The sequence below is a fragment of the Chaetodon trifascialis genome, chromosome 8, assembly GCF_039877785.1.
Source record: "Chaetodon trifascialis isolate fChaTrf1 chromosome 8, fChaTrf1.hap1, whole genome shotgun sequence".
Classification (NCBI taxonomy): Eukaryota; Metazoa; Chordata; class Actinopteri; order Chaetodontiformes; family Chaetodontidae; genus Chaetodon; species Chaetodon trifascialis.
Window position 1 is genome coordinate 17101052 of NC_092063.1, and position 22194 is coordinate 17123245.

Sequence of the window (22194 nt, forward strand, 5' to 3'; positions counted from 1 at the left end):
TTTGTTCAAAACCTTTACTTTCTGATGGACTGACTTTCTTGCAAAGTGTCACAATTCACTACATTTTTATTGTTTTGTGATCATACAAATGTGCAAAACTCAGCTAGGTGTTAGGGCTAAGCCTTTAAAACAATAGCAAGTCAATTGAAAAGAATAAATTCATTAACAAAGAACAAAACTACTTACAAAATCTCACTCAAACAGAGTGGAACAAGATAACCAAAAGTACACTCAAACAGAGTGGAATTTACAAAACCAAACTGGAGAACTGAAGCAGAGTGGCATGCTGAAAGTGACTGGAGAACAATGAAGGACAGATTAACACACAGGAGCGATCAGGAGGAACTGGCAACCATGTGTCGGGAAAGTCTCCCCTAAATACTGCCGGCATGATGACTCTAACACACTGCAGGTGTGTAGGTAATTAGATGGGGCCAGCTGTAAGCGTGGAAGACACGCCCAGTCTCAGACAGACAAACACAAACAGACAAATAACACAAAGGAAAAGGGGAATGGAGAAAACACTAGGAGAAGACAAAAGGCACATCCTAACACTAGGAGTATCAGATACAGCAAAAAAGAAATACTGAATGCAAAAATGAATGTAATTTGAAATGAATGCAAACTACATAATAAAACTTAAATATAGAACTGCAGTACATTGCGTACTTGCAACAGTGTCTTGGCAACACACTAGAGAAAACAACAAGTCAATAAAGGGTCAATCACCCTTCCTGATCATTGCTGAATATCTGTTGTAGATCTCTAGAAAATAAAAATAATAATAGAGGCAGGCCAGCAGCCCTTCAGCTGTCACACTGAAGTCAAGAATCTGCCTTGCTCAGATGTCCTGAAGCAACGCTGAGTTTCTACCAGCTCTGATCTCCCCAGAGGGACCAGGCATGACGAAAAATTCCCCACAGGGATCAATAAAATATCACACTGTTAAAAATGAATTCCCTCGAGTTAACAAGACAGCCACTGCTTGTTGATCTAATAATTAATTTGGCCCGGTGTTATCAAAGTTATTGAAAACAAGCAATAAGCATTAAGCCTCATGTGCACAGATTAACATTTTAATGATGTGAAACAGTTGTTAGACTCACATTCTGATGCAGCAGCTTAACTGACGAAAGGAGGATGCTTATGATCGTTGCCATGTGTGCGGCTTTGTGTCTTCAAGAGCCATTTGTCAGAGACGGAAAACTACAACAGTGGGTAAACATTCAATGCTTGTGGGAGGAAAGTGTTATTGACATTTCTGATGGATTCCAAGCACAAAATGCTGCAGCTTCACCTCTTTTACAAAGTCGAGCAGAAAATCTATCTTTGGTCAAATGAATTAATTTGGACAAATTATATTCCGCCAATCTTTGATACTGCCTTTCAACAGTGGTTTTAGAACAATTTCCTGACCACATTTGAACCCGTTGAAATTAATTACCCCGGCTGATAAATGTCTTGCCCTGCAAATCCGCACTGGGAAGCTCCCATCTTATCTTCTAAACGACACAGCAGTGTAATGGGGTTGAACTGGCGATTCAAACGGAACTGGTTTGAAAGGCGAACTTGAACACTCCTTTCTAAAAGATCCCTTGAAGGCAGCCTAGTCCTCTCCAAATGATCAGAAATGACCTATATCACCTGAAAGGCTGGAGGAATTAAAATGTATTAGCCTCTTCTGCAGTGTCCATTCCCTGTGGAGCTGCGGGTATATTCTCCTAACTGAGCTGAGGGCTTCCTTTGTAATGGACTATAACAAAGAGTTATGGATATGAGATGTCGCAGGGATATGACTTGCCATTAAACTGTGTAGCAGTCTATGTCAGGCTTCCTCCTCACCAAAGCTACAAAAGAACAGTGCAAGATAAAGATATGAGAAGTATTCGCTGTCTGAAAGGCTTTCACTTTGTTCCCTTTTCTCTCAAAGGTTGCCCTGGAGCAATTAAGATATTGGGGAAATTTGTGGGGTATATAAAACTTGAGCAGTGTGATATAGTAAACAGGCGCTTTACCTCAACCTTATTGGCCGGTGTTAAAGTGAGCTATTGTCTGTAATCTAAAAGCCTTCTCTGCCTCTCTGGGGTCTCTAAGAGGCTGTAAATGAAAAACATTATTTTAACCACTAAAGAAGGACTGCATAATTAACTCAGTATAGTACTTGGAACTTGCAGTATTCTCAAATACTGCTTATTTCACTCACCAGCAATGCCCATTCTGTATTGGCAACACATCCGGAAAGCTTGTGGTGTTCTAGTAGCAGGATTCTAAATTGATTCACATTGTATTATGAAGCAATATATATATCGTTTAGCGTAATAGTCTTAAACACAGTGGTTCAATCTAAAGGTAATATTCCTAAGAGCTATTTCCTATATCCGTTTTACAATTGCTGGCAGTGGTCAGCAGTGAAATTAAATTAGAGTAAGCACTTTATCGTTACACTCATGGCTCCCCGCGTAAGTGCACAGAAACCCTGTTATGCAGGGCTATACATGCCAAGGATATGAACTCATACAGGTATCGTCACTGCATGATTTCATTAACTAATCAGATCCCGCCTTGTTCTTAGTTGATTTGTCCTCCTCTGCTCCAGATCCTTGAAAACATTATCCCTGAAAGATTAGAAGGAATTATGGGTATTTTAGTTGAGCCAGTGGGATGGATTAGTGTTGTGCCACCGCTGTAATAGCACTGGTAGCAGCCCCATTTCGATATGGAGGAAACTAAATGCTAACGAGCCAGGAGCAGGGGAATAGGTTCACGAGACATGCTGCAATAATGTCAAAGCCTTACATCTTGTATTCAGCTCACCTACTTCAGAGCAAGGCTGTAACGTTAAATCTCAAATGGGGAATCTCGCATTTATGGGCGCAACTGATAGCGCACATTGCAGTATGGATGCATTTTTCTTTCAATACTTAAGAGGATGATAAATCTGCAAGCTGGGTCTCACATTTAGCAGGCGTTTGCAACACATAATCTTGGTGCTGATTCTGCTGCTCCCCCTCAAATAAAACATCTCTCTCCTGTAACAAAACGACTCGGCCTGGCATCGGTATTAACAATCAGATTGCACCTTGAGTTCCCACAACATACTGTCTGACAGGAGGAGGTGAGACATGACTAAACCTGCTGCACTCCCACTGTGGTGAGGAGGGATGTACCAGAGGCTGGGTGTGGAAAAGCTGCTGAGCCAGTTGAACAATTAATCCCATATCAAATGAGAAATCTGGAACCCCACTACGCCGCCGCATGTGCCGGCAGGTGTGCTTTGCTTCCTGCTGGTACATTTCAGCACAAAATAAAGATGTTATCAAACAGAAAGTGGAATTGCGTCATTGAGTGATTTTTGTAGAGCATGCTGTGTTTTATACAATAAGAGATTGTGAGAGCACACCTGAAAGTTGCCAGTTTCCAACAACACCAACTGCAAAATCACACTTAATTTAGTAACTTTCCTGACAGAACAGCAATTAAGACTGTAATAGCACATCAGGGTGTTTCAGTTCCTCCCAGTTCAATCTTGTTGAATGTTTCGAGCTTGTGAGAACTGCAGCAGTGCAAATATCGTCAAATGGTGACATTTCAGAACAAAGACGTTCCTGTGGTTGCCTGCTTGTGTCGGTGCGCATTTGAAACAGAGAAAACGTGATGTCCGCTTCACTTCAGGCAAAGGCCACTGTGTTGTTTAAAGCGCCATCCACCACATCTGCATATCTCCTTGATTGCTGCTGTGTGAGGAGACTATATGAATCCTGATCAGTCACTGACTTCAGCAGGGAAGAATTGGTGTCTCTTGTCTCATTAACATTTGTTTTTCCTTTTTCTTCTCATCTCCAGCATGCAGAGGTATTGCATTGATCTGTACTTAACCTGATTTCTAATAAAACAAGGCGTCCAGCTAGTTTCCCCAGTGTCACCACCACTATCACACAAGAATGTGTGTGTTGTTCAGTGGCTAGCCATTGATCAGTCCTTTCGGGGATTTCACCTGTTTCTTCCTCATCTCAGCGGTAGCCTGGATCATCCTCTGACTTGTGCTCTAATGACTCTCCAGGTCTTACATGCTGCTAATGAGCTGATGGATCAGTGCATCGATCCAAGTGCCGCAGTCTACGAACGGCCAATTACCTCAAGTAAACAGTGCAGAAACCTGCTCTGAGCACAGCCAGGAGAGCAAAGTACAATGGAGTTCAGGGAAAAAATGTAGATAGCAGGGGGAAAGTGGTGGAGTGTAGAACGTGTTATGCAATTCAAATTGTATTGTGTCACACTGTGGTTCTGTTCTTTGCAGTTTGTCACCATGAATATCAAGTAGGGAAAAATAAAATAACAAGTCGATGAAATACTATTCTGCAAGCAAAGCAGACAAACTAAACAATGGTCCCACACACACTGCACTTACTGCTCCACACAAAGAAACCTGGTACCTGTGGCTCTCTCTCAGTGCCTCCTTGCCCTTCCTCCAAGAAATCACACCCCGAGGAGACATCCTGGGCTTGCATTCAATCAGAACATCGCCACCCTGTCGAGCCAGAGTCTGGGCCTTCAACAAGTTCTGGGAGAAGTCTGGAGCAATGGCTGTTAGGAAGAGTGGAAGGAGAGGAAAGTAAGTATTCTGAGGGAGACAGAAGAAAAAAACAGGTTTAATTTACTGTCGGAGGAGACGAAGGAGCAAAGGGGGGGAGAGCTATTGAGGAAATGAGAGTGGAGGAGCATCCTGAAAACATTCAGGTCACTCCATCCATTAGGTGGGTCAGCTCTCACATCCTTTTCTTTCTACACACACTGTTTGCACACACACAGGCGCACTGACATGCACGCATGAATGCAGGAGAACAGACACGGTACATCATTTCTAAGAAGACAACGTATCTGAAAGAAGGTGGGTTTTCCAATTCCATGAATTTTCCTTAGGAAGACATTATGCATTAAGAATGAAGCTGAGAGGCTCTGAAGCAAAAATGAGAGAATGTAAAATGAGAGGGAGGTTTTGTTGCTGCTCCTTCAGGCCTTAATTACTAAGGCGCCGTCGTCTGGAGCTGCTTTGTATGCGCACTGACTCAGCAGAAAGCTCCTCAAAGTGAACACGCAGCCTGGCGCCACTGACATGGCTGAGCACCTGCCAGCGCATGCCGGTGCATGTGCGTACACAACAATACACACAATGATACACATGTATTCATGCGCACATCGCACCTCACAATTATTCCTTGACAGTAAGTGTGAAATGCCACTTTCCTCCATTACCACAACATATTTTTGTCTTACTTGTCTCCTCACAACACGAGGATTTATATCTTGTCTTGAAGCCAGAGTTGGAGGAGTTGACAGTAAAATGTCTTTAATCTCCTCTATATAAAATTAATGTAGCAATGTACTATTTGTTTTTAAACAGATGCTCTCGTTGGTTGTTGTGGGTTACATTTTTTATGACTGCATCTAAAAGGATGAAAACTAGAAGAGTTTAGTAATATTAAAACTGTACATCAAAGTTTAAGTCTCGCTTTTTATTTCATGGCTGTCTCTTCATGGATTCGTCAAACAAACAATGTACATTTATTACTTTATTCGATGCATGGTATGTAACCTCAGCCGCGTGGTATGTAATGTCTCTCAACCAAAGCAATAACAAAAGATGGAGTGTGATGACATCGTGAAGTAGCGTGGGATCATGGGAGTCGTTGTTTCTGTTAAATAACCACCACTGCCCATAAAAATCAACAAGCGCGCTCCATCACGAGTGAGCAACACAAACGTACAGGAGAGCGGCTAGCTCACCAGTTCACCCACTTCCTTTCTCACTCTCTGACGTATCATCTGATGTATCTTGTGTTTCCCCAGAAGTTATAAGAACTGGAGTGTGTAAAGGTGATATGACAGCATTGACAGACGAGCTATTGAACGCACTGTTCAGTTGAACAAAGTTCGATTTTTCGGCTGGAAACATTTACGACAATGTCAGTACACAACTCAACAGGTAAACTTTAGGTCTACTTGTTTTTAGACATTTTAATGCAGAATGTTACGTACTGCACCTTTATGTATTGCTAATTAATAGGAAAGGCCAAATATTTACTGACATGAATGGCTTTTTATTTGTCTTGCAAATTTGGTATTTTTTGTAAAAGAAGTACAAAGTGCATTTGTTTTGGCTTTAATCCAAAGCAGGTGCAGTGTCGGATAAGTCTAATGACGTCTAATACAGAACAGGATGTGATTGTGAAGAGGTGCACATTTACAACCCTGATTCCAAAAAAGTTGGGCTCTGTGTATAACATGAATAAAACAGACTTGCTAATCCTTTCTGACATATTCAATTGAAAACAACTGTTTTATTTACACAGTATCACAACTTTTTTTTTAGAATGAGGGATGTAGTAAGTAATGAAGAATAGTGCAAAAGTTGTTTGTCATGTCCAGACTCTCCACTCCACTCGTTAACCTGATTCAAACCCACATCCTGGACTTACAGTAGACATTAAAACCTGCTCAGAGGCTCTGTGAGTTCTGCAGCTTCAACCCCGCCTGCATATATGCAGCGACTTTGTGTCGAGCTGCCAATCAGAATTACATATGTTAGTAAACACAAGCATCTAAAGCTGCTGTGTCAGGGAGTGAAGTGGCTTTGACAGACTCCTCATACTTTAGTTCACTGATGCCATTGTGTCAAACTGCCGCAGCAAAGTGCTGTGAGTGTTAATACAAGGATATAAACAAGGTCTTTTTTTCATAACCTGCTAATATAAAGTACCTCACAGAGTTTGCAAGGAAAGTCTGCACTTAATCTCTAAAATAGTAAGCAAGATGTTTAGAAGCGAATGCCTGGATGTACTGAATTCACAGCACTTCTTGTCCAGATAGTCACAGCATCTTAGCCTGTCATGTCACCTGTACCTGTTAGTTTGACTGCATGTTGCCAACAACCCATCTGCTTCTTGACAATTCTTCAGCCTGAAAGACCTCAATATTATCAAACTTCCTTCTCCTGTAACTCTACAGTGTTCATGTTTGCTTTCGAGTCCAACCTCCTGTGTTGTGTGTTACCTAAACTGCAACAGGAAGTTCATCTTGCATAATTAGATTCCCTTTCCTTTCCAACAGACAGACACTTATGATACAGGAATGTCACTGGAGACCTTCTGATGAAATATATACGGTGACAAGGAAAGTGTTACATGTAAATCAAAACTAGATCTAAATCTATTAATTGACAGTTAGGAGCAAATTATGACAACAGACAAGGGAAATTTAATTATCATTGCAAGAAACAAGGAGTAAGTGGACACGGTTCCCTTCCATCACGGTCAATATGGCCAGCTGGTGTTTACAAGGTCTCCAGTCAGAATAATCAAATCACTGATAAATAATAATAATACTAATAATAACAACAATAATAATAATAAATGCCTTTCATTGAACAAAATGTGAGACTAAATGTAATAATATGAAACAGAGCTGAGGGAGAGACAATCAGGAGACTGTTTTCTTTACTTAAATAATATTACATATAACTAACACAGCAAAGCACTGCTCTTATCCTCTGCTGTTTGCAGAGTAAACAACTGCTAATCCCCCAGTAAACCAGTCATTTCTACTTTCCCAGCTGAGCGCTGACCAGCATCCAATGTGGTCACTTGATTATGTGAGCAGAATTCGGGTGCACTTCAGGGCAAATTACTGGTGGAAGAACTGTAGGCACGCACGTTTTTTCCACAGTCTGCCAAATACAGAGGCAAGAACAGTAACTGTTTGTAATGTGCTTAACTGCAATAGAAGGGGGAAGTTGGCAAGATGACACGAGAACAACTCCACTCAAAGCAGTTACAGAAATCAAGTTTGGACTTACCGATAACTCGGAGCTCAGCGTTGGTGAAGATTCGGCCATGTTTGTTCTCTGCCACACACTGGTACATGCCGATGTCGGCCAGATTCAAGCTGCTGATCGTCAGCACTCCATTATTTGCCTGAACCCTGTCCTGCTAAAGACACACAAACAAACATGGAACAGGTTTAGACAAGGTGAACAGTCAGCAGGAGGCTCGAGTGGATGCCTCAAGTGCAAAAATATGTCCCAACAGAGTCCAAGGTTTACATCCGGTCAAGACCTCCCATGTACTAGGACCATTGTATGCTCCTTAAAGTACTTAGACCCCTGGTTAATCAATATGTAATGAAAGTACTGCTATAAACATCTTATTGTGTCTCCCATTTGTCCCATGTCCATGCTAATGCTTACAGCTGCAGTAATTGATTTTTAAAAACACTTAAGAGGAAGAGGCACAAAAAGGTGGAAGAACCCACACGCTCGATATGTTATGGCACATTATTGCCATGTAAACCTGTCAAGTGCATGTGCCGAACACATAGAAACATTATCCTTCATTTGGAGTCATGTTTGTGGCCATCGAGGTTCAATATTCACCATCCTATATCTCTTTGTTCTCCGATAAGAAAGATAGCTGAGTTTGCGGCCAGTCGCTAACTGTGCTGCTGCTGGGGCGGTGGTTAACAGTGGGTAATAATTCCCTGTACATTTGTCACTGCAGTAACCCCTCTCACATTACATGCAACCATTTGATCGACTGTTAATATAAAATATTGATTATTGGAGGTACAAGAGACAGGAAGATGAAACCCTCAGATCATGCTAACAGGTAAGTAACTGGCCTGAAATTCCTTTAGCAAATCTGATGTTGATCCCTAAAAGGACTGACACCTGTTTATATAACAATACCATTATACTAAGACAGCATAGAGGGAGGATATTCGAGTGAAGGTTTTCTGATACACGTGAGCATTTGAATTCCACAAGCCAGTTATCAGCTACTATAAGTGCTTGTTTTTATATTTTTTGGATAATGACAACAATTACATAGAAATTACAGCGGTGACACAAAGGTTGACTTGTTTGATGGTGTAAAAAAGTACTCAGCAAACCAACAATATTACTACCAATACTTTCTTAATGTAGTACACTGGGTTTCATTCTACTCTTTAGACCTAGACGTAGAATTATTGCTCTGTTGTTTCCTATCATACAACAAAATAGGTTAAATACAGTGATAAAATGTCACCGTAATTTGTTGTTTTATGTCTTGTCTGGAGCAGCATCTGGAACATTTACCTTAATTTAGATTAACCTAACATTCATGGTTAATATAGCACTCTTAACAGCCATTAAACATAGCAACAACATCTCCTTTTTGTTGACTACAAACTCTTTATGCAAGAAATGTGTAAGATATCTTTGAAGAAAAGCTTCAAAACAGTCCAATTAGCGCCATAACCAAATCACATACTATGTGTTAATATTAGAATGCCGGACTAAAACCGCTTTGAGGTGGGTAATTAGGGCTATCTATGGACATTTTAAGTACCACGACACCAACTGTGTTCATTCTGATGAATGGCCTGATCTAATTCAAGCTTTAGCCACACTTTTTCTCTCCTCAGGGGGTTGATAATTGAAACACTGCTAATTTTCTGAGGTCTTAATAGGCCTGCGGTGACTTGATGTAACCCCCCTCTGCTTAACATAGAACTGAGACATTATGAAACGGTGGTTGAAATCAAACCTCTGAGGAATTACTTAAGAATAATCTGCAGCATGTGGGCTATTTTGCATTTCTGAAAGTATCAAGGAGTGTTTGGTGGCAGAGAAAAAAAGAAATGTTTTTGTAAAAGCAAATAGATGCAATTTTAGAAACACTGATACAGAGTGCAGGTAGTCATAACAACACCTGAAGTTCTTCTCTTCCAACTGCTCCTTTTCACCTTCACGAGGTTCGGCACTTCTTTCTGATCCCTTTTTATAGTTGTGTCAATTTAAGTGTGGCAGCACTCATTGTTCTTGCCCTTGATCTTTCCCACTGAGTGTAGCTGGACCTTTTAATGTCACTGACAAAGTAGTCCAGAGGGTCCTGCCGCCAGTCTGCCTGTCGTCTGGAATCATTACAGTCCTGCCACTTGAAAAGACAAGGACTGTCCCTTAACATCAGTAAGTGACACTGCTGAGTATCTTCAAACAGGGCTCTTTCTGAGGTCCAGTAACACAATGGACACATGGCTGACCTGGCGCTAAAGCCACCGCCAGAGGGGGTCCTGGGTGGGGATGGTTGCAGCAGTTTCCAAGTGGAACACAATGAGTCCTAGGGTTTTTGGCCAGGACTGGCTGCTTATATGTGTGTTCAAGGGGAAAAGGATGACAGAGAGGGAGAGCAAGGAACAAAAAGAGAGAGAGACAGAGAGAGCCACAGCGATCTTGAATAGACGATAGATGGTTCTTTTTAGGTTACACAGAGCAAGGGCCCAGGGGAATGAAAGGGATCTGTGTAAGTGCATGGGTTGGTGCCACACTACACTATTCTGTACCCACTGCCTTGTTTAAAAACCCTCAGAGACTCAGTCGTGGCTCCATCATAATCTCTTTAGCACTGGAGACAAACAGTGGCATTCATATGCTTTATAACCATTATTAATTATGCTTGGCTCTTCTCTGATACCGGCACTGTTTCATGGATGCTCTGTTGTATGCCAGTAATGATCTTGTTCCTGATTGGATTAGATGCACTGAATGTGCACTACAGCAACAGCAAGTCCTCAGAAGGCAGGTCTCTGACTTTGGAGGTGGAGGGTAGGAAAATCCCAAAACCACAAAGTCGTGTAAGTAACTAAAATGGGAACTGGTGGTGGAGTGGAAAAATACAAGAGTGAGGGGGTCCTTGTTTCTACGGGTGACATTTTGAAGTGACAGCCCCACTCTGCGCCATTTAAATCCTTGGAGGGGACCCAAAATGAGGTGGAGAGGGAAAAAAAAGTGGGAGGATAAAGGCTTGAAAGAGAGCATAAGAAAGAGAAAGAGAGCACCGAAAATACTGAGATAAAGTGAGGGAGAGAGAGGAGGACTGATCCATTCTAATGAGGAATAACAAATGGCCCCCTTGGCCTTCCTCTCCTTCTCCTTCTCTCTCTACATCGCTGACCTTTGGGTTTGGAAATTGATTTACTGTTGCCGCTGTTGACGGTGGCATTTTGAAAATGGTAACACCCACCCTCATTAATATAGCCACATGTACAGAGAATATGTTACCTTGGCCACCTACCAAAGGAATTTTTACAATGCTATTTACAAATCAATACCGGAGATGCACAGGTGGAGTGATAAGGGTTTCCTGTGGTTAAGGATGTGAGGCAAATAGAGGAAGCAACCTTTGTCAGCCCTTCACAATCAACAAACAACATGACAGAGAGAGGAAATGTTTGTGGCCTATTTATACAGATTAAAATTTGACTTGCTTACTTATTTGTCATAATGGCAAACCATTTAGGGAGCAAAACTCCGTAATCTTCCACACTGCATGTGCACTGTGATTCAGTGCCACAATTAATGTGGCCCAGATTTCAGACATTATCTCAGCACTCAGTCCAAGTGACATAAAAATAAAATCCACCTGCCCCATTTAAAGACATGTCCAACAGAACAGCAACAGTCTGGGTTGGGCTCATTACCCAATCCAAACACTATCAGTGACTGTGATTCACTGGAGCCGTTCATTGTAGGCAGAAAGTGCACTCACTCCAGCAGCACAATAACATAAAACAAGGCAAATTGCCTAAATGTGAAATGTATTTTGGATGATAAGGCATTTTTCACCCTCCCCAGAGAGAAGAGATTTAATGATAAAATTGAGAGTAGCAGATAGGAGAGATTGAGCGCTGAATTGTCGACAGAGTCCCTGGTTGATGACAGGCAGAAAATGGCATCACTTTGGCATCTTTGCAAAACACATACAAACAACCTCCCCCATCACACACACACACACACACACACACACACACACACACACACACACTTTGATGCCAAATTTAGTCCCAGGCAAATACAGCCATTTCAAAGTGACATGTTCTTGCCAAGTACAAGCCTATGAGTTGGAACCATTATTTGCTTCGAAGCAAAATGAAACAAAAAAAACAGTGCATCCTTTAACCAAGATTGTTCTAAATCTACTGTAATCTTATCATCTTTCATCTCACACATTAAATTACGTTTATCTTCACCACTTCAACTGCCGAGGGCCTGTTATAATGAAAATAATATTGACTCCCTGCTAACAATAACAAAACTATTTCAATGGAGCCTTGCAGCTTTCAGAAGTCTTAATGCGTTTGTTGTCCAAAGAATATTGCACACGATCGTAAGATTGGGTGTTGATTAAAGTTGAAAAGGGCAAATTAATATTTTTTATCTTCTTTCTCATACCCAGCACAGGTCTCATGGACCCAAATGTACGATAAACAAACGGTGTGTGTATTTGTCTGGATGACTAACATGGTGATTTCTTGGGTTAAATGTGGATGAGAATGATGATGGGGTGAAGCTTTGCCAGCACATGATTTGCACAACCATAACTTGGACTCACCGTCTGGTTTGGAAATACATTCAGTGTCTGATTATTCTACCAAACATTCCTAGCAATACAGTTTTTTTGGTCCTATTTTGTGTTTGTCATTAGAAGCAATTAAAAAAACAGATCAAGAAAAATTTTACCTCCATCTGGTCCAGAGGCTCTCCGTTCTTCAGCCAGCGGTACGAGGGTTTGGGCTTCGCGCTGGCTTTGCATTCCCACACCAGAGTGTCATCAATGGTCTTCTGCACATCCTGAGGCTTCTCAGTCAAGTGAGGTGCAGCTGCAATTTCACATACCACACACTGCAAATGAGCACTTTAACTTGACAAAAATATTTGAGCATTACAAGCGTGAAACAGTTTTAGAATAATCAATGAACCAAGCAAGCAGGCATTTAGTTCATTAAGGAAGCATCCAAGGGCACAAATCATAAATCCACTTCCAATTAACCTAAAGCTCACCTCTACTTTAAAAATATATAAATGAAAGCAACTGTGTAAGTTTAACATGAGGAAGGATCAATAATTCATGGTTGAAATCATTCACTGTGAGGTTAAAAGCAAAAAGATACCTACTGGTTTGCTGCAACCAGTTTGAATCAGCTATAGTGATGCATATCTTTCGCAAGAAACAGGTTTACAGACCACAGTATATATCATGCAATGCTTACAATGGATAGGCTGTCATTCTTTTCAGTATTGCAGTTAATAACACAGGTGATATTCCCATTTTGTCCTCTGAAACATTTGAAATCCATAGAGAAAATGCCTCTATATTTATGATGGTGGTCCTGGTGTCACATAAATGACTAGCACCTTATCTCTGGCGACAGTGTAAGAAGATTTATGGCCCTTGTGAATCACCCACATAAATACAGGACGCCCTTCCAGGGTCAAGGGGAATGAGGTAGTTGAGTGAGTCTGTCAGCTTGCCTCGCTGTTGTACTTTGATAGAGTAATAATAATAATAATAATAATAATAATAATAATAAAACAATTAAATGTTCTCAATTTAAATGGTCTTGTGACTTATTTCTCTCCAGAGACACAGCTGTAACTCTGCAGCTGTTGAAGCTGGAACAGTAGCCACAGTACACTCAATGTCAAGGGCCTTTTAGCAGGGCAAACACTCACCCACACACAAGGACCTAAACCAATGTTTTTCCATACAAAATACAGGCTCTCCTCTCACTAGGTCATAATGCGGCTATGAGTGTTATGTGTGGTCTGTTAATATCAGTCATGACTGATGCTCGGACTGAGAATCAAAAGGAAGTTGAGTGTCGTATCCTGTCCGGAACAGTCGGTGTTTAGAAACCGTGTTCCTGTCAACTTAGAAAGCAAAATCATGAAAAGTATAGATGAAAGGAAAAAATGTCTGCAAGCGTGAGGACAACAACAGTGTGTTTCAGAACGAATGAAGGTGCTCCTTGCTGATTACTTCACTTTGTGTTCCCTATCTTCGGTAACAGTGCTGCATGTATTGACTGAAGTGCATTTTACTTGGTAAGAACACTGATTCATGTAATATTTAAAAAGCTTACACAGAGGAAGTGTTTGGCAGCCCCATATGAGAGCTGAGATAATATTTTGTTATCAAAAAACAAGCTGTCTTTAAGCTCTTTTTGTGAAGAGAAAATACATAATAAATATATTTGGATATGAGCAAGTAGCACTGAATTAAAAATACACAAATACTGCATGACATCCTGTTAACATTATTACAAATTAGACCATCAGAGATAACATAATGGAAGGGAAGACATGATGCGAGCAATGTTAAGTCAATCTGATTGCCCCTTCAAATGCTAAACCGTGATCTAATTTCATACATCCCCTGAAACTACAGAAGGACAATTAAGTGGGAAATCGAAAGAGAGGCCACCCCTTATTGTTCCTGCGCTCGCATTGGTTGGGTGTCGCAAACACCACATCCCTTTATTGATTCTCCTATTCTTCCATAGAGTTGATGGATGTCTCACAAGCTTCTGTCTATGGGAGTTTAAAATGAGATTACAGATTTTTATCACCTGGCAGCCGGCCAGTTTGCAAGGCTTTGAGACGAGACAGGACTTAAATCTTACAAGGAGAAACATGACCACATGACTACAGCAGGGAAAATGTGCAGAGGCCATGCAGCGTAGTACCACGACAGTGGCAGTGACAAGTTGTTGAAAAGTTATGACCTTGCTCACAAAGTGACCATAACATGATCACCCCATTTTCCATAGTTTAAGGACCTCTAAGTTGTCAAGGCCCAGTGCTGTGATGCTGTGCTGCTCCATGAACAGGCGCTTCTCTTTAAAGTAAAGCATGTTTAATTCTCAGCCTACCTACAGGTACTGTGAGCACTTCATCATACCCACAGGTGCTGCAAAAAACCCTGTATTATCATATCAAAGGCATCTTCCTTCACAGGAAAGAAAAATCTGGATTTGATGATTTCATTCAAGCACATCCCTACAGGGCTTTGTGGGCAGACATCATCAATGCATAAACTGCAAAATAATGGAGAAAGAAACCATAAAAATCCTTCATCAAGGGCCATTAAAAGCTTTCTCAGAATATGGGCCCTAAGTCCAGTGTTGGTGAGGGAAAAATCACCTCTCCCTGAAAGGTGGTATAAATCTGTGTGCTACGGCCCCGTGTTAGCCGCTGGCACAATAAAGAGCTTGTCAGAAATGAACTACTGGTAATAGGTTAATTTATTACCACATCCCACTATATGATGCAGTTATATATGGGTTCTAATAAAAGCTACAGATTGCATGACAAGAAATTAAACTTTTTGTTAGACTCACAACAAAGCTACACTTTTATTCTGCAAGAGTTTCAATCAGGCTCAGCAGTAGTGAACTTTTGAGACTATGAATCAATGAGTAGAAGATTTGGTAAAAGTCTATAAACGTACATGATATGTTAGGAAGACTGACAGGTTGAAGGCATACTATGTGTTTTGTTCCCAAGACAAGAGGTGTGAAGTAAGGTACGCTTTAGATCAAAGTCAGTGAATCAGCATCCTCCTACTCACCATAGAAAGACAGCTTTCCTTTAACAGAGTTTCTTCCTCTGCTGTTCTCAGCCACACATTCATATATCCCCGCATCCTCCTGCTGGAAGTAAGGGATCTCTAAAACTCCGCTGGCTTTATTTATGTCCACTTTCCTGCCAAAAGAGGCTCCATCCACTCTTCTCCAGCTGATAGTTGGCACTGGGCTAAAGGCATGAAAATATAACACACAGCAAGGCAGCAAAATGAAAAATACTCCTGAAGATCATTTTATCTAGGGATTTAGCTTAGTCAAAGAGAAGTAGACGATACCAATGAAAACTGAAAAACACAGAGAGACTGTGCCAATGTTTAATTAATCTGAAACATCAACTGGTGTGTGATTCTTCTTGGTGTTTTCTGGGTGTTCAACACAAGAAGGAATCATTAAAAGGTGAAATCTTCTGCTCTCAAAATCACTGCATGGCATCCTCACACATTACCATACAGCTTTAATTGTTACAGTAAACAATTAGTAGTATAGTTATGACAGTGGTATGAGACTACACAGCGGGACGTACTTTCCAAGTGCAAAACACTCCAGTTTGACAGTTGAGCTCTTAGCGACGGGGACGACCTCAGGGAACTGCACTTCGATCTTTGGCTCGTATTCGCCCATCACACCTGGAGTTATAAAGAGAAATATAGAGATGATGCCACGGTTTTCTGAAGGGAATACTTTCAGCTAAAGGCCTGAAAAGGTCACACAGAAACGAAATCAAAACAAAGTTAAGGTCATGACTGCGCTAGCGTAAAGAAAATGTAACACTATACAATGTCACGGGGCTGAGGGGAAAACACAAAAATACTGTTTTCTGACCACTATTGGGATTGAGTTTGATAATTAAAAACCTATCTTGTTTCAACATGAAAAGAATCAGATGAAATGAAACAGTTGCTTCTTGCCTTGTGAGGTTGACACCTCTCAGCTTCTCTTTTGCAAACCAGTCAGACACAGTCCATTTTTTATCATTCCATAACAGGAGCATGACCAGAAAAGCTTCATTTTGCAAGCCAAGTCACTGACATCAATGAGGTACAGATGATTGAATTTGCCAGCAATAGTTAGCTGGCAGCCAGCAAATCAATGGTCACAAGATAACACTTTGACCCCTTAAAAGATTCAACTTCAAAACAAAAGAAATACATCAATCTGCCTCTACTTTGAACTATATATAGAGTAAACAGGGTAAAACTCTCCTACCATCAATCCGCAGCACAAGAGGAGTTGGTGGCCCTTGAACGCTGCTTTTGGTGACCGTGTTGGTAACTACACAAGTGTAGTTGCCCACATCAGAGGCTTCCACTTTGGCAATGTAGAGGTTGCCTGTCTTTTGGGACACAAATCGCCGTGTGTCCTGGATGACGAATGATGGGTACTCATTGAAGATCCATGTGAAGGTGAGTTCTGTGAAATAAGTCAGAGATGTGAGGCACACCGGGCACCAGTCAGAAACACAAATTGTATTCATACATCATCTATACTCATGTACAGATAACGTGTTCTTCATCAGCAGTCTCATCACTTCAGTGTGAGTGGATGCCTTCAGGGATAAAGCAATTAGTGGACTGGACTGAGTGCCAGCCATCCATGATTAAAAACACAATTTATAATTGAAGAGCAATTACTCTCATTCACTGTTGGATAAATGCCCATAATATGAAAAAAGTTTCACAGGTTCAGTATGTTGGAGTGATGATGCTAAGAGTACGAATGACTGACTCACAGCAGGTATTTCTGCCGGCTTATGTTTGACTTTCGTAAGATCTTGTTCAGAAAATGAGGAGTGGGGTGGTGATTTAATGACTAACACTGGTCCCTTTCTTAAAACCAATGATGCCCCCCTGAGCAAGCCATTTAAAGTCAGGGTAGGTACTGTATTTTTAAAAGCATGTTTTGTTACAATTATTGAAATTCTCCTGACAGCAACCAATGAATCAAATGCTCTTCATTCAGCCTGAATGAAATGATTGAATGGCCAACCTGCGTGCTTTCACCTTTGCACTCATTGCACATGACCGGGGTCTTCCAAAGGCTGGGCGGATATATTGTTAAAGATAAAGAAGTTGCACAAGAAAGACATAAAGTGCAGCCAAAATGTGCTGGTGCTAACATGCCAGCTTGACAGCTGTGAGTGCTAACAGCAGCCATGTCCGTTGTTTACATTTATCGTGATGTTAGGAGTTTTTTTTCCATGTGAGTAAGACATGAGGTAGTTGGATGCAGTTAGTGATGACAGTAATGTGCTGCTCTCCAGCAGACGGCCCCTGAGCCATCAGACTCTCGTTCAGCTGCTAACCCAGCAGCACAAAGCATACATCCACAGCAGTGAGCAGTAACATTCATAACGGCTATTTTGACTGTGTTTCAATGATTCTGACATTTAACAGAGCTGTTTATTAATGTATTTATTAAAAGAACAAGTTGTCCCATTACTACTTTTCTCCCCAACGCTTCTCATGAGAAGTACTTTGAGGCAGTCCACCTTAATGTGGTTTGGGGAGTGGCTTTGGAGGGAGGTCTGAAGGTTGGATCCTTTCCAAATCTAGCTTACTCTTGCTGGTTTCTCCAACGTTCCCAAGCCCAGCTTTAAGTGCCATCTGCTACAGTAGTGCTGCTCATCAATGTCAGGTTAACCGCTCGGCCTACTCATTCATTTCAATGAGACCACTACATTTGTACGGTGGGGGACCTGAAGCAGAAGGCTCCAGCAAAACATCTGAACCTGGCTCAACATTTGTTTAAATACACTGCATTGACCAATCATGAACATGGCTGCATGAATGATCATTGCAAGGGAAGAAAAATAAGTCGTGGTAGTGGGGTTGCAGGGCTGTAAAAGGATGTATCGCTCAAACCAGCTTTCTTGGATCATATTTCATCTTCTCTCCGGTACCTGAAGCACCACGCCCCCAACGAGGCAGTCCTTCACAGTATTTAGTCTGCAGACGGCCAAGGGCTGTAGTTGTTCTGGCAGAAATTCCATGTAAATGTGAGAAGAGTGTTACATTTGTACTATGAAAACTCACCCAGTGTGAATGACTCTTAAAATAATTGTATTATCATTCTCTCATTAAATTTTGCCTTGGTTTATTTCATTTCACATCCTTTAGTCAATCTTCTTTTTTCATGCCTCTTCTTCATACGACATACCTCCTATTTTTTAAATGCATTTAAAAACACAGAGACAGTGGTTCTCCCTTTGTGGCTGTCATATGGCAGCGGAGGACCTTAAATCAACCTTTATGCTGCAGATCATGCATAAAAAACTGTATAATGCCCAATAAAACCAATGTACTACATATCATGTTTTTCAGTATGGTACCACCTAGTCTACTATTCATCATCCATGATAACAAGCTTCTGGGAAGACTCCCAGTACTCCCAACCAAATGGAGTGCAGTCAGAGAGGCGTTGCACTAACAATCAGCAGCATTATAAAAAGGAATGATGGTGTTTTGACATATTGACACAACGATAGATTGCTCTGGACCATATTGCATCCCTGTCCCAAAAGCAATCTTGGCCGTTGGTAAGAAACTTGTCTAAGCGATGACTCTGCATTACAGTACAGGAAATAATTGAGACGTCAGTTGGACACTCATCTACTGACTCAGTATTCTTCACTTCTGCTCTTTAGGGGGCAAGAAGATGTGTGGGCTTTGACATATTACTGCAAACCTTGCAAATCACGACGTGACATAGAATCTTGAGAACTTGTGAGGGGCATATGAGGATGCTCCCTTCTATCAAGTACAGAGCAGAGTGGGTGTTTGTACGTGGGTTGGACTGGCAGGCGACAACCTGACCTTGTGATCATCCCAAGAACACAACATGAGGTTGAAACTTGGACCACACAGAGTAATCACATCTGTCTGTCTGTTGTGTGCCAATGATGTCAATGTTTCCTGCTGTCCAGTGGGCCACATTTTGAAAGTTAGAATGTATATAAACTTCATGCTACATAACATCTCACCCTGCTGTTAGCTTTATATGTCTGCTAATAATCTGGCTACTGACAGATGTGTGTTGGCATTAAAGGAATAGTTTGACATTTTGGGAAGTACACTTATATGTGTTGTTGCGGAGAGTTACATGGAAGGTTGATACCAATCCTATGCCTGTACAGTAAATATGAAGCAACAACCAGGAGATGGTAATCTTAATTTAGTATAACAGGAGACAGGGGGAAGCAGCTAGTCTCACTCTGTCCAAAGGCACAAAATCTTCCAACCAGCACCTCTTCATCACTGATGAACACGTTATGTCTCATTTAATGCAAACAAAAACAATGTCAAAAAAAAAAAAAAAGTGGTGATAAAAGTGTCGGTAAAAAAATGACAATTTGCAGTTTAACAGGGGATTATACCCAAAGCTAGTTTTAGGTCAGTGGCACTGACATCCTGGATTCTTGCCAACAAGAAACTCATATTGAATTATTATTTTTTAATTACTTCTTTTTCACTTCAAGTGTTGTACAAATGTAACAAACAAGACATAAGACATTAATTAGTGACCTTTGAAGGAGTTTCTTAAAGCATTACCACCATGTGCTGGACTGTCCTTTGAGCCATCTATTCCAGCGTTGCTATGGCATGTGTGAAAAGACACAAGACAGAAATGTTCCTGAATGTAGCTATATGTATGAATAGTGAAAATCACTAGCTGTGCCAGAAAGGTTATTCCAGTAATTTAGTGGGAACTATGTGTGAAAGAGCTTATAGACGGATTTGGGGCAAGTAATAACAGGACTTGGGTTTTGATTTCAACATATATCTCTTGTGGTTTTTACCGCACATGAACTAGCCATCGTGGCTCCATGGCTTACATCAACCATGGCTTGATCCATCCGACCCACAGAGAGAACAGCTGTAACATCCTCTCCCCCCTAAATAATGTATCCCAGCTCTCATCCTGACAAGGTCATGTATATTTAATTTCTGTTTTTGAAACAATGTCTTCCAATGAAACAGGGCACAACAAATGAGTAACAGCAAAAAAAGAAGTTACTAATTGGTTAATTAAAGATTCATGGTGGGAAACAGGAAGCAGGAAATCGGAAGTGAAGAGCACCAATGGTTGTATTTGATAATTTGTCTTGAGAGCTTCCTGCAATGGAATAATGCAATCATGACTGACAGTGAGTGGCAGATTTTCATTGTGGTTCCATTTAGCCCTTGTGTAATGAACAGGCCACATCACTTCCCCCTTAATGATCTGAGGGGAGGGAAGAAAAATGGAACATGACAGCCCAAGGACATACTGAACCCAGAGTGGGTTTTTGCACAAGTGGATTGTATCAAATTAAAGTATATGCACAACTTGTGTCAAAGTTTGTTCTCGCAAGTCTCTTCCCTCGACAGTAACAGCCATTAACCAGGGCTACCTATCTGTATTCATAACACATAACAAGTTCACTCTGTGAAATGGCTTAGGTCACGCACATGGGAAAAATCCCTGCAAGCTATGTGTATTATTACTGGCCACCGAGCAGCCTCTGTTTTGGGGAAGATGCGCTGCATAGAGAGAACAAGTGATTTCAGCCTTGAGTAAATCTAAAAGGCCCGTTTCCATTAGTGAAAGGAGGTCAGATGTATTAGGTTCTGGACTCGCCCCAGTCATTCAGACCCTCTCAAAGCAAAAGATGGTACAGACCGACATCTAATGCAAACACAGTACAGCTCAGTGGAACAACATCGCTGCAGCTCCTCTTGGATGTTTGACAATATTTTGGCCATTTTTTATACACAACTTCAAACTGCCTTACAATTTCAGAACATCCTAGCCACACCATACTAATTCCTGCAGCTGTCTTGAGGGTTTTGACGCATCGTTAAAATGAAATAATGGCTTCCTGAATCATGCATGGGATATTGAAATCCTTTAAAGGGGAGATGAGGCACATCCTTGTCTAAGGCTGAATTGTGCTGATCATGAATTATGTCCTGTCACCCTTTATGAGAGCATGTTTCTCACTTTTCCAACACTGTGAGAGTCTATTTAAATGCCAGTCTGGTTTTAATATGTTTCAGATGTGCAACAATACAGTCATGCTCTAAATACAGCAGAGCATGCCATTATTTGTCAAAGCATATTCATGTATTTGGCAAACATTTCTAATGTACGTATTTTCAATGACTTTTAAATCTTATTTTTTTCAGTCTTTGTCACAATATTCAGTAATATTCAGTATTTCTCTGCTAAACCTAGTCTATCTTAAAATTAAACCACATTCATCATAGTACATATGTGGCTATATAACAAATAATATATAAATCAATGGTTTTTCTATAAATTACAACAACAATTACAACAAATCTTGTTGTCACACTAAAAACAGCTGTAGATAAATTCAGCTGCCTGAGCTTGAACTTCAAGATGCGATATTGGTTCAGACATTTTTCTCCTTTTTAAAAACATTTCCTATAATTTATGCAAGCATTAATATCATAGTATAAGTTTAATTTTCTTCACAGGTTTCTCTTTAGGGCATCAATTATTAAAAAATTTTGAGCAAAAGTAGTTTCTTGCAAGAAGAGCAAAAATTCACTGGTTTCAGCTTCTCTTGTACAAAAAAAATTCAGGTTTTCTTACTCTTCTGTGATAATAGACTAAATCTCTTTGGGTTTTGGATTGTCACTCACACAAAACAACATTTCAAAACATCAACAGTGGGTCTGGTCACATTTTGAGAAGAATCAGAATGAAAAGAATCGAAAACAATCATTAGCT

The 22194-nt window shown here is 40.8% G+C and overlaps 1 protein-coding gene across 4 annotated transcripts in view; it reads right to left on the reverse strand.

The window, feature by feature from the left end:
* The window catches only part of cntn3a.1 (contactin 3a, tandem duplicate 1), a 76618-nt gene that overhangs the window by 17621 nt on the left and 36803 nt on the right, over positions 1 to 22194 (reverse strand). For 2 of the 4 annotated variants that reach the window (XM_070968169.1, XM_070968170.1), the window contains 6 exons: positions 16666 to 16869; positions 15983 to 16085; positions 15444 to 15628; positions 12554 to 12693; positions 7853 to 7985; positions 4434 to 4584 (listed from right to left, as the gene is read on the reverse strand). In XM_070968169.1, coding sequence (XP_070824270.1) covers positions 4434 to 4584; positions 7853 to 7985; positions 12554 to 12693; positions 15444 to 15628; positions 15983 to 16085; positions 16666 to 16869 — 916 coding nt within the window. The remainder of the gene's footprint in view (positions 1 to 4433; positions 4585 to 7852; positions 7986 to 12553; positions 12694 to 15443; positions 15629 to 15982; positions 16086 to 16665; positions 16870 to 22194) is intronic. The other 2 variants (XM_070968172.1, XM_070968171.1) reach the window with 1 other exon arrangement.